General features: G+C 47.7%; 1 protein-coding gene across 1 annotated transcript in view; it reads left to right on the top strand.

The window, feature by feature from the left end:
- ttbk2a (tau tubulin kinase 2a) overlaps positions 1–13,028 on the top strand; it is a 35,645-nt gene extending 22,617 nt beyond the window's left edge. The window contains exons 10-19 of the mRNA XM_063223932.1: positions 1,632–1,789; positions 3,196–3,445; positions 3,951–4,159; positions 4,930–5,503; positions 7,206–7,697; positions 8,880–9,069; positions 9,102–9,388; positions 9,651–9,911; positions 10,290–10,528; positions 11,525–13,028. Coding sequence (XP_063080002.1) covers positions 1,632–1,789; positions 3,196–3,445; positions 3,951–4,159; positions 4,930–5,503; positions 7,206–7,697; positions 8,880–9,069; positions 9,102–9,388; positions 9,651–9,911; positions 10,290–10,528; positions 11,525–12,083 — 3,219 coding nt within the window. The 3' untranslated portion in view covers positions 12,084–13,028. The remainder of the gene's footprint in view (positions 1–1,631; positions 1,790–3,195; positions 3,446–3,950; positions 4,160–4,929; positions 5,504–7,205; positions 7,698–8,879; positions 9,070–9,101; positions 9,389–9,650; positions 9,912–10,289; positions 10,529–11,524) is intronic.
- Positions 13,029–13,289: the final 261 nt, after the last annotated feature.

Genomic DNA, 13,289 nt, shown 5'->3' on the forward strand with positions numbered 1-13,289 from the left:
GCCAGTGGTAACGTGGTAACGTTCTGTTTGGAATTACCCTAGACCTCCTTGGAATTACCACATGATTGATTCCCTTACCAATTCAAATTAAATGCATGCTGGTCAGTCAAAACGTGGCCTTTTGTTCTCATCTTATCTATGTTGTAGTACAGTAGTATGCGTTGTTGGCTTTCTTGAAGGCGGAATATAAAATGAGTTTAGTCACTTCATTCGCCAAGAATAGAGATGGCTACTGGCTAGCAAGAACGTCCTATGGATATTAGACCTCCTTGGATATTATCTAAGAAGATTTCAAAGACGCTACGAAGAAGGTAAGGTCAGGTTTCCCTATAATAATGTCCGCCGCGGCATTATATTGATTTCATATCACTCATCTCCTTCAGGTATTTTTTTCCAGTTGTTGTCACATTTAGTCCAGTAGTCTGGGTTCGGCAGGGTCTGGTTAAACGAAAGAGACGAGGCACATTTTTAACGGTGTCCATTCTAGTTTGTAATCTGTGACAGCGGTATTGCTGTAGTCATTCCCAGCGTTATAACTTAGTTTTGTGTTCTCCAATTGACAACTAGTTGTGCTGACGTGCTAACAGCATCTCAACTCCATGATGATTTTATCATCTAGCGTTTCTCCTGTTAGCATAATATAAGTTAAGTTCTTCTGTTAGCTTGGCTATGTTACGACGTGGACTCTCGAGTCGTCAGCTAGGGGAGGGGAGAAAGAAATCTAAATAAGTGGACGATTCTGTGTGCGTGTGTAGAGCTCTATCTGTATGTTTTACTGGTGGGCTGTCACCAATGTGTTGTCATGGTTGTCTTGGATGTTGTGTTTCCATTCAAAGTGCACCGTTTTCCCATGCATCTTTTCCCATGTTTATGGTAGCCGGGACCGTCTTCCATAACCAGCATTGCATATTGTGCCGTTATTTGATGATGCCAAAGGACGCAAAACTACTTTGCAGTGGCACCTTGTGTATGTGGGGTAGTGGAAGATTGAAATCATTATGAAGGCATATCCTGTTGATTGTGCTAACTATCTTTTAAGTCGTTAGTGTTATTTTTTTTATCTATGAAGTTTAAACTGGGGTGCTTAAGATCAGCAGGGTTGTCTCCCTCGTCTGTGTAGCCTGCTGTCAGCTGGGCAGGCACCGTGCGCTCGCAAGCACACACGCACACACTGCTACTGTCTCCAGCCAACTGTCCCTGTCTCAACCGGTCTCTAGACACATATTCCGAAAGCCTTTCTTTGCGTTTGTCCTGTTTTTTTGGGGGACAGATAACTTAAATAGGCCTACTCTATGATGTAAATGTGCACATCCTTGCAGCATTCACGATGCTATTGCAATTGCAAAGAATATAGCCCACCCTTTCACCCGTAATGTATTAGGCTAGATAAAATATCCTAAAATTTGCACAACCTCCGAGGGCCCGTGCTGGATGCTCGCACCGGGGCCCGTGACCGAGTTGTTACGCCACTGGTATTGGTTACAGTCCTTGGAGCAATTTGAGGTTCGGTGCCTTACTCAAGGGCACCTCAGCTATGGATGGAGGTGTATGGAGAGGAAAGGCTGGGATTCAAACCTGCAACCCGTTCTAAGACCACCTCCCTTTCTGTGCATGTTTTTTTTTTTTGACAGCTGCTAATGTCAGTGTTTGAGAATAGCATGAAGACGTACGCGGTGGTGGAGAACGATCCGTACGACTGGGAGAGGATCAACACGGAGTGTGCCCAGAGCCCCAGCACCACCAACGCCACCCCGCAGCACCACACGCGCCTCACCCCAGCACACATGGGGTACGTATGGCACACAACTGCACAACCTCACAGGACCACTAACCCCCTGCATACACAGTATATTTAATCACGATTAATGGCAGACAGGAATTGTTACTGACTACTCTTCATGACATTTTGAGGTACCTGACCTCTTAACTGAATGAATAAAACACAGTTGCTTTGTTTATAAAGTGAAAAGTGAAAGCCCATTGGGAAATTCCAACTCCCATTGTCATTGTGACACAGCACTCCACAGCACACAAGTGAACACTGCACACTACGAAATTGCATTTTATGCCTCACCCGTGCAAGGGGGCAGCCCTCAGTGGCGCCCCATGGGGAGCAGTGCGGTGGGACGGTACCATGCTCAGGGTACCTCAGTCATGGAGGAGGATGGGGGAGAGTACTGGTTGATTACTCCCCCCACCAACCTGGCGGGTCGGGAGTCGAACCGGCAACCTCTGGGATGCAAGTCTGACGCCCTAACCGCTCACCCATGACTTATGATGTTTGTCTATATAGTACAAGTATGAGTACTCGTAGTGGTGGTGGTCTGAAAAAAAATAAAAGAAATCACAAATGATGTTCCATGGTTTCTGAATGTGACTTTTGAGCAGACAGTTGTAGGGAAAAAATGGAATTCCTAGAATTGATTCCAAGAAATGGTAATAGCTTGGGTATCACATTGGTTTTGGATATTTGCAGTTCAAGTTAAAAGACTATCTACCACACTGAATTAAAGATATTGTACTTCATACTGTATGTTCTAGTATGCATACTGCATTATGAAGCATGCCTCAAGTGTGCTGGTTATCCAGGGCTCAAGTGCATTATTAATGTCAGGCAAATGCATGTCAGTGGAGTGATAGCTGCTAGTGCTGTAGGCCCCTCATCTATTTTTCAGGATCCATTTCTTAGCTCTGCATCCATCCGCTAGTTAGCCTGACGTAATGTTCTCTGCCCCTTCCTTTACCCTCCTCCCCCTTGTTTTTCTTCTGTTGCTTCACAGTAAAAAAAAATCTTTCAGAGTAAACTTATATGAATAGAGATCGACTATTTACATATTATATACCGTATTACATACATATATTTACATATAACACTGAGTGGACAGTGAAATTACAGTCAAAAGTCAATAAAGTCAGTCAGTCAGTGAGCAAGTGGCCAGTATTTAATTTCAACTCATCTTAATATTTACACAATATTGAGTAGAATTACCTTGAGAATTAAATTAAATGTTACGCTGACCAAAGAGCAAAATCAACACTATTTTTGAGTGACACCAAATATTATCTGAAACGGAATAATGGTTAGATGTATATTATTATTATTATTATTATTATTATTATTATTATTATTATTATTATTATTATTATTATTTTTCAAGAGTTATATTATCACTGTCATTTGTCCTGCTTCTGCAGTATGGCCAATGCGTCTCAGCTGCCTGGGGACCTCCTGAAAGACCTGCTGAAGGAGAACACAGATGAGGTGCTACAGGAGCTGAGCGACGGGGAGAACAACCCCCCGCCGCTGCCCCTCCCCGACCGACTGCTTCCGGGATGCCCCACCACCCAACAGCAGTCGCCCAATCAGCCGCAGCCGCAGGAGGCTGGCGTGTGGGAGGAGCTAGACCGCAACTGCAACCACCTCGCTCGGCCCACGCTGCTTAAGGTTGCTACTGACACTCCTGCTCATACTAAAGAGATAGTGACAGACATTTCTTGTGATACTTAGTGGAGCTGTGTTATAAATATCTTTATCTAATAAATAAAATTATCTATGTCTAATAAATGGCTAATAATATATAGATAATAATACATCTAATGAATATATCTATCTGATAAATGCCTTTTCTGGGAACATATATGTCTGATAATCTAAGAGTGAACGTTTTTTTCATTTAATTTTTTTTTTTTTTTTAATTAATAAAAATACAATTAATTTGCAACAGTTTGGTGCATGCAGCTTCATATGAAATTTTACTCTGAACACCACTTCAAGTGCATTGCTACCATTATCGGGGTCCTGGTTGCCTTTGTTCAGTTATTCGTAGGATTTTGCAATATGAGCTTCAGTGATGTTAGCTGATCCCAAGCAGGTCTACTTCAATTAAATTAAGAGCTCAAATTCAATTGTATTGTTTTGTTGTTGTTGTTTTTTCCCCCGTTTTGTTCAGACGGGCAAAGAGGACGAGCAAAACCAGAACCAGGGCAACATGAGTCCCCTGATGGGCCCCAGCCTGGCCTCACCGGTGAAGCTCCGTTCGGACGCTAGCCCCTCGGACGCCCCGCTGCTGAGGAAGCTGAAGAACCTGCACAGCCTGGACCTGGAGAAGAGGCTCACCCTGGAGCCCAAGCCCAGCACCGAGCGCTTCCTCGAGGCCTGGTGAGCACCACCCATCTGGGCTGCCTTACCAAAAACTATGTAGTACTCAAGCTTAAAGTGATACTGTCCCATTTTTGGAAATACGCTTATTTTACACCTCTCCTTGAGTTAAATAGTAGGGTTTTACCGTTCTCCTGTAGTTTCAACCGTTCTCTGGGTATGGCAGTGCAAATTTTACCACTATGCTAGCAGTTAACATTGAGCCCTATGAGACCTGCTGGCGGCTAGTAGGCTAGTAATGTTAGCTTGTAGGTAAAATTTGCACTGCCGTACCCAGAGAACGGTTGAAAGTATAGGAGAATGGTAAAACCCTACTATTTAACTCAAGGGGAGGTGTAAAATAAGCGTATTTCCAAAAATGGGACAGTATCACTTTAAGTACTGTAGTACTTTACTATGAGATGCTCCCTAGGTAATATATCAGCAATAGCTCTGACATCATCACTAAAAGATGGAGTCCAAGCCCAGCACCGAGTGTTTCCTGGAGGCCTGGTGAGCAGCCATATGGGGGATTCACTAAGTCAGGAGTGACAATGACGTATCTGCTATATGAACCCTATTTTCCCAAATGTATGATGTACAAAGAAGTTAAATTTACTATGTGACAAATGTTTAATATAACAATTCAAACTAAATTTGGAATAATGAAATTTGAGAAATTGTCACATTGTTCAACAAATACAGTATATCTTCCGCACAGTTTTTCTTTGTTATGTAACAATTTACTCCTAAAACAGACAATCCATAATGTGTTATTATCACCTCCTTAGCTCGGCTAAGCAGCAGAGCGGCGCCACCACTCCAGACAAGCCGATGAGCCCCGGCTTCGGCCTGGCCGTGTTGGGCAACGGCGGCCCTACCGACCGCATCTGGCACTACAACGAGGAGGTCCTCTCTGGCGGTGGAGGCATTAGCGGCTCCGCCAAGCGCGGCTCCCTGGACTCCCCGGGGGGGCATGGCGATGGCGCTGCCAGCAGCAGCTTCGTGGCCCTAAACCTCAGCCTTGGACGCAGCGGTGGCGGAGGAGGAGGGGACGCCAACTCCCATGACTGGGTGATGGTGGAGGCACCCTCTTCCAACCTCCAGGAGAGGGGCGGAGGCGGCAGCAAGGTCACCATCAGCCCCTCGGAGGAAGGTGACGTAGAGGAGATGGAGGGCCAGCCGGAAGGGTCCGGCCATAGGAACGCGTCCCGGGATGGAGGGCTGGCCGCTGGGCAGTCCCAGGGAGGAGGTGAGCCCAGAGGGGGAGACCTCCAGGAGCTGAGTGTGGAGACGGCCAGCACCATGCCTCCAGTCACCCCCACCAGCCCGGGCAACGGCCTGCCGGATGAGGCGCTCACAACGGTAAGCACTGGGCGAGTCAAGGGGGGACGTTTTTTTGCTGCTGGTGCACCCTAGCATGTACTGTATCTCAGTTTAAGCCAATACAGTTTAGACTATATCTTTTGAAAGTGCTTTAAGTTTTAAAGAGGCCGTTTTGGGTGTTGTGATTGTTATCATTTGATGATAGAGCTCTGCTTTTTTTGTTTTTGCTCTGGCTTATGTTGCTTCTGCTTCAAAGCTTTCGCTTAGAAAATGAATTTTGCTTTGAAAGATATATCATGATGATGCTTGTTAGATTCGTCATGCTTCATTTTCACAAGTGGCTTACAACACCCTATACGAAATGACAGTGTTTCAGCACATTTTCTTTTCAACAGAAATTGTGTAGCTGTGCATTACTGGTATTGTAATAATTGTAATATTTTCTGTAGCTGTTTCGATCATCTTTGTGGCTGCTTGATGCTCCTATTGTAAGTGGTTGTAAGACCTGCCTGATGTCTGACAAATAGCTTTCTCATATATCTGTCAGTGGAAGTGGTAGTGGCACGGACGTATCAAGTGTGAGCTAGACATGACCTAAAGCTCATCACGGCGGCAACCCGATCCTCAGTGTCTGCTTCTGTCGGAGACCTTGTCTCTTGGGGCTATAACCCTAGAGGACCCAGAGGAAGGCTGGTCAACCTTGACACAGTCTCCCCCGTGTCAGCTAGCTAGATGCCAGGGGAGGGCTGTTTTTTTAAATCAGAAGCAGAGTTGTATGGACAATGGTGGATTGGGGGTAGCCTTTTGTTGCAGATGGGATTGCTGGCGATTCAAATCACTGTTTGTTGAAAAAAAAGTACATACAATAATAACATTTTTATGACAGAGAGTCTTCATTCATATATTAAAACTTAGTTCTTGCTATTTTCATATCAAATTCATAATACTGAAGAGGCTTGGCAAGAAATGGTTAGTTGTATAAGGAAAGACACTAAGGTTTGCTATTTTGTTAATGGAACGAACAAATGTTTTATCCTCCACTCCTCACTCCCACCCGACCCCCTTCTCCCATCCACCATCCTCCCTCTGATTCACTTCACTTCGCTCCTCTACCCTGCCGCTGGCTCGTCGTTTCTGCTACTACTCTTCTCATTTGCGCCCTGCTGTACCGCCATATTTGTTGTGGTTTTTGCTGCTACGCATTGGTCTCCCTGTTACACCTTCCAATGATCCCTCTCTGCATGGTCTACCCTATCCATGAATTTCTCTATTACCATTCCCTATGTCTGTTCCTACTTCTCTGCAACTCTTCTCTCTTTCCTCCCTGTCTTTCTTCTTTGCTCATGCTCTCTCTTGTGCTTCTTATTCTGCCCATCTCTTTCTATGGACTATTATTCTTTCTCCTTCTTCTCTTTCTGTTTGCGTCAATCTCTCTCTTCTCTATGCCTGTATTTCTTCTCTCTGTGTTCTTGTCTTTCACGCTATCATACTCTCCGTCTGCACTTCTCTATCTCAATTCTTCTCCCTCTCTTCATTCTATTTCTTCTCTCCATGTTCTCTCTCTCTCTCTCTCTCTCTCTCTCTCTCTCTCTCTCTCTCTCTCTCTCTCTCTCTCTCTCTCTACGGTTTGCCACACTTCATCTCATCTCTCTCTCTCGCTCTCTTTTCCTATCTCCCTCTCCCCCACCGATCCTTCCTTCCACCCATCCATCCCTCTCCTCTCCCCTCATCCTGCTTGTAGTTCCCTGCCTGTCCCCCATCTCCACTGGAGGAGGCCGTGTGTGTCCATCAGCATCAGCAGCCGTGCGGTTTCCTCATCCCGCCACCCCAGCGCTCCCCCACCCCCCACCACCACCACCACCACCACCGCTGCCACGCTAGTAGCCCCCACCCCACGCTCTCGGACCCCCTGTGCCAACGCCGGCAACACCGCCAACCCTCCTCCCCCACCCGGAGCTCCTCGGCCGGGCTGTGTCGTAGCCGTTCGGTGGAGCCACCGCACCACCAGCACCAGCAGCAGATACAGTCCCACCACCTCCACCACCAACAGCACCCTTCCTCCTGTTCCTCCTCCGCCTCCTCTGTCTCCCTCCACCACCCTCCGTCCCCTGGTGGTTCCTCCTTGGGCACGCGCGGCTCGCCGGGCCACCGCAAGCTGCCCAGCATTCCGCCGGGGGCCTCCAGCACCAAGATTCCCTCCGTCATACGCATCACCCGCGCACAGCTCCAGCAGGTGATATTGCCTTCACCCCCCCTCCTCCGCACCCACCGCTCCACACTTCCCCACTGCTACCACCTTCCGCTATCTCCTCCCCGCCCGTCCCACTCCCTAGCTGCTACCATACCCCCAATGCTTGCTACTCGGTTGCAAACCCTGCCTTTTGCACATGGCGTTTTAAAATCAGTTTTGCTTTGAGCTTGCAAGAATATTATTTCATTTTGGTTTTTGGTTTGGTTTTGGTTTTGCTGTTGGTATTGTTGTTGTTGTTGTTATTGTGTGTGTGTGTGTGTGTGTGTGTGTGTGTGTGTGTGTGTGTGTGTGTGTGTGTGTGTGTGTGTGTGTGTGTGTGTGTGTGTGTGTGTGTTTCTCTTTGAACAATCAGTGTCTATGGTATATCTTGTGATTGCTGTTCATGAGTTTGTGTCAGTGACTTACTTATTAACCACTCGAATCACAGTTCTCTCTAATCTGAATAGAATTGAGTTCTGTCTAATGCTGAATGAATGTTGTCTCAGTAACACTTTATTTTACTGTTTCACTATTACAGTGGATCTACCACATTAGGTGCAGTGTAATAGCCAGTATTTATTTAATATTTTATATTTAATACCATGTAATACCAGTGTAGCACCATGTACCAATTTTGTATTTACATCATGTATTTGTGTGTCACAATACATGATGTAAGTACAAAATTGTTACTTTGTATGGTGAACCATTGTACATGGTAATTGTGAACCATTAAAATAAAGTTTTACCGTTATCTCCTAACAGTGAAGCATGTACTTGAACTCCAAGCCTGTGTTTCTCATCTTTTGGTGGTGTTTCTTTTTAATTCATCATAATACATTAAGTGTGGCTTTAATAACTCTTAGCAGCTAATATGATATGGTTTCTTGCTGGGGGACTTACGTTGCCACCAAGTTCCCTGATATATTTTCTTAACCTATGAAGCATATTGATTTTTATCTCTCAAAAGTGCTTGTTTAGAAAGCAAAACAAAACTCATGGCTGTAAAATGCTCATAATACACACACACTCTGTTCACACACAAGTTGACGTTCACAATTTTTTCTCTCCTCTATTCCTCAAGTCATGTCTTTATGTTGAATGAGTTTGTTTTGTCATCCTGATGTCCCTTTCTCTCTGTCTGTCTCCACATCTCGGCCTCTCATCGTCTCTCTTCGCCCGCAGCTCAATGCTCAGCGTTTAGGCACACAGCGCTCGCCTCCTACTGCCTCCGACAGCTCCCCTCACTGCCCCCTGGTGGACAACAGTGAGAACAACAACAACAACCACCACCACACAGCAGCAACACAGCAGCAGCAGGAAGTAGGGCAGGAGCGTCCAGGCACCCCAGGCACCCCACCCACTCCTCAGAGACGCTGCCTGCCCACCTTCTTCTCCTGCCCTGAGGGAGACGCCCCTCCAGGCGCCTCGGACCCCTCTCCGCCCAGAGCTGCCGGCTCCATGCCCAGCCTGGTGTCTCCACGCTCCTCGCCCCACTCTCCACGCAGCCCCGTGCCCCCCCACAACGGCCACTTCTCGCCCCCTCCTCCACCCATGAATGCCGGAGACGGGCACCGGCAGATAAGAACGGGGACGGTGCGCTCGTTCTGACCGGCGAGGAGCAGGTGGTGGAGGAGGGGGGGGAGCGGAAGGAGGCTCCTGCGGAAGACCCAGAGAGTAGCCTTCACAGTCAGGTGACTAAGGGTGTACATACAGTAATAATCGATATGTATCGAATCTACAGCCGATGATTGAATCAAATCGTATCGTATCGTGGGGCATCAAATTGAATCTCTGGCCCCTGCTCAATGCCCTAGCTCCATAACATAATAGAAATGGAAAAGAATCATATCGTTGGACACAGTAGGATCGAAGTATCGAAAATAATTGAATTGCTGCCTTAAGAATCGCTATGTAATCGTATCGTCATGGAGGCTGTGATTTGCACCCCTACAGGTGACCCCCAGGCTCAGGCTTAGCCGCATCCCCGTCCTGGAGCCCAGTAGCCTGCTACTGTCCTGCACCTCCCCCACTGCCACCACCCCCACGGGCTCCGCCAAGCAGAAGCTGCTGCTAAAGAAGGCCCATCACCACCACCAGGGGCAGGGGCAGGGGCAGGGGGCGCCCCTGCTGTCCCCCTCTTGCTCCCCCTCGCTCTCCTCTAACCGCCGATGCATCATCGAACCGCAGCAGCCGGCTTCCACCAACTACCCTCAGGTAAGGCTGTGGAGTTCACTGGAGTTTGCGGTTCATGCTTATGATGTTCATATCAATTGATCTGCATAGCTTTCTCCATTCATCTTCATAATAATGTCTTATTTTTTAAACAGAGAAATATGCTGAATTATTGTGTGTACCGGTACACAAAAAAAAAATCTGTTTGGAGGGTGATGCCTGGGCTAGTGTACCATTATGTCAGGGATCCGGGTTTGATTCCGGGCCGTGGTCGTTTCCCGATTCTTCCCCATATCTCTCTCCCCACCTATTTCCTATCTCATTGTCCTGTCTTGTTCATATTCCCATATTTATCCCCCCTGTATTCCATAAATCCATAATCCCATATTGTTAACCCCATATTATTAATGCGGTATCCAGGTGCATGCTGATCCCTGTCAGGATGAGGAGTCCCTGCTGGGCATGTCCGTGTCGGAGCGTCAGGGGGACGAGCCCCCGTCCCTGTCCTCCTCCTCCAGCCCTCTGTCCCGCAAGAGCAGGATCCCGCGGCCGGTGCACTCGGAGGGCTCCTCTGCAGCCCCTGACAGCCGCTCCTCCTCCCAACTCATGCCCAGGCCCCCTCCGGGCAGACCACCCAGCAGACCAATTATAGACGGCCGGTAAGACAATAATAATAATAATAATAATAATAGTAATAAATTATTATTAATGATAGAGAGTTCTTTCCATCATCTATCCTGTCTACACCTGCCCACAGCATTACATTACACTACATGACACTTAGCTGATGCTTTTACCCAAAGCGACTAACAGTTATTTACAAGGTATTGGTTACAGTCCTAGAGCAGTATGAGGTTAAGATCCTTGCTCAGGAACACCTCATCCATAGCCTGCCTATCATCGACTATTGCGCACATCTTCCTACATAGAGACTGTAGACAGATCCGACATATTGCACACATCTGCATACAATGAGGATGCGCTGCAGGAAGATTCAGTTCTTCCTCCTCCATGTAATGTGATCATCATAACAATGACTAATGTGCTTATCGGCTTGCTGCTTGGGGACCAGCGTGCTTGTGATGCTAATGTACTGTGCTCATGTAGCTAGCTGAATTTAATTTGATCAGTTGACTCAAATACTTAATCATTGTTCTTCTGCATCTCTCCTTATCTCAGTCTGTTTCTCTTCTGTGGTTAACTGTGGTAACACACGTCTCTTTAATGATGTCCTGCCTTTCACTTCTCCTTTGCCTGCTCTAATCTCTCTTTCTTTCTCTGTCTGTCTCTCTCTCTCTCTCTCTCTGCCTGTAATGCTGAGAGCGCACTCTGATAACATGTCAATACATTTCATTAATATCCAAATAAAATCAAAATTTGCTCAGAAAAAAGGAAAAAAACGGAAGCGCTGCGTGGATCCAGATCTTTTGACACGGGTGCTCTAACAGTGAGTGGATAAAGTTGACATCAAAAAATGAAGAGCAGGAAACTGTGGCACTCCGTTTTCTTATTTTTTACTAGTTCAAAGGCAAATAGACTGCCCAACGCATTTCGACCACACGGTCTTTGTCAGGGTGCTCAAAATTTGTAAAATCAAAATTTGTTTTGCCTTTTCTCTGTCTCCTCCCTCTCTCTATCCCTGTCCCCTCCTCTAGTCTGCGGCGGTACCGTATCCGTGCGGGCAGCAGTGGCGCGGGCGACTCGGAGCTCCTCACCTGCCTGGCCCAGCTCATGCAGAGCAGCATCGCCATGTCCCCGTCCTCGTCATCGCTGGGGGGCCGCGGCATGGGCCTGCGCTCCTGCTCCCCCCAGCTGGGCCGCTCCTCCCCGCGCCTGGTGACGGTAGCCCACCCGCACTCCCACCACTCCCACCCGCGCAGCTCCAGTGCCTCCCCGCGCTCGGCCTCCTCTCTGCAGCGCTCGGCCTCCTCCTCCCCGCCCTCCCGCCCGGGCCCCGGGCGCAGCCGTTCGCCGCCCAGCCAGTCCAGCGGCTCCTCCCCGCCGGCTGGGGGTTCCAACACTGCCCGCCGGGCGCACTCCCAGCTGCGCCACCACCACCACCACCACCTGCACGGGCACCATCACCACAGTCAGAGGGGCAAGCAGAGTGGCGGTGGTGGCGGCGGCGGTGGCGGCGGCAGCAGCGGCGGGCACAGCCATGGGCACAGCCACAGCCGAGAGGTGAAGTGCTCCTCGAGCAAGCTGAGCAGATAGTTATGGAGCTCAGTCTGCAGGCATGAGCTCCCAATTTGGAGTGTGTGTGTGTGTGTGTGTGTGTGTGTGTGTGTGTGTGTGTGTGTGTGTGTGTGTGCACGTTTGTGTCTGAGACAGTCAGTATGCATGCAAGTGCGTGTGTGTGTGTACGTGCTTTCAAATCCTTCTGAGAGCCTCTAAGAGACACGATGGGGAACTGATGCCTTCCGTGTGATGACCGTGCCAGTTTAAGGACTCAAACACGTGCTGTAAGTGTTACAAACAAAACTGTTTCTAAAAAAAATGGAATCAAAAGACTGTGCCAGAGCGTGTGCGTGTACACGCGGGACGAGGCCAACAAAGCATTCGCAGTGTAAAGGGGGAAAACACTACTGTCAACTAGGCAAGCAGAGGAATGGGGTTCAGGGGCTCGTAGGGTTTGGGAAGAGGGAAGAGGGTCATCCTACATGCAGTATATTGCACCTCGAGGAGAGCTCTTGCTAGAAAGGGATCTTAACTTAAAGCACCTCAACAGGCAACACTTCCTCTGAATGAAACAATTATGAAGAATTGCTTTGAAGCTTCAGATGTAGGATAGTTTTAGGGGGAAGGGGAGGTTATCGCCCCCCACTCCACACGCCCTAATAACCATAGCCTCTTTTCCAGTGATGCTTTAGACCTAGGAGGCCAGTCCGTGCTCCCATCAGCACAACAGGCATTATCGTTATCTGTTAGTGTTTAAGTCCCACGGAGAGCTGCATATCATTTTGCTGTAGGCTATAGTAAACCATCATGGACGGAGCAATGTCTGTGTTCAAAACATCTGTACAAAATACCTACCATTAGCACATGCTATACAAATGCAGTATTATATGATAAAGACCCATGTCAGCAAGTGGCGAGAGGTGGAAGTCTCTAAAAGCAAGCATACGTGCGTGCAGTACATGGTCGTTACACTGTACAACACCGCAGCCAGTTAAATGTAAAAATAGTAAGTTGCCCTGCTGCCTTAAGTTTGTAAGTTAACTCAATGTCAGAAAGCCTTGAGTTCAATGTCAAGTTGAGAAAACTTACAAACTTAAGGCAGCAGGGCAACTTACTTTTTACGTTTAACTGGCCTGCAATGCTTTACAGTGTAGCCTAAAAAACAAACGTTCACAGAAAGTGTTGCCTGAGACTCTTATCAAGCAAGCTGATAAGTTCAACCACCTGTACAAAATCCTCTCC

The sequence above is a fragment of the Engraulis encrasicolus genome, chromosome 19, assembly GCF_034702125.1.
Source record: "Engraulis encrasicolus isolate BLACKSEA-1 chromosome 19, IST_EnEncr_1.0, whole genome shotgun sequence".
Lineage (NCBI taxonomy): Eukaryota > Metazoa > Chordata > Actinopteri > Clupeiformes > Engraulidae > Engraulis > Engraulis encrasicolus.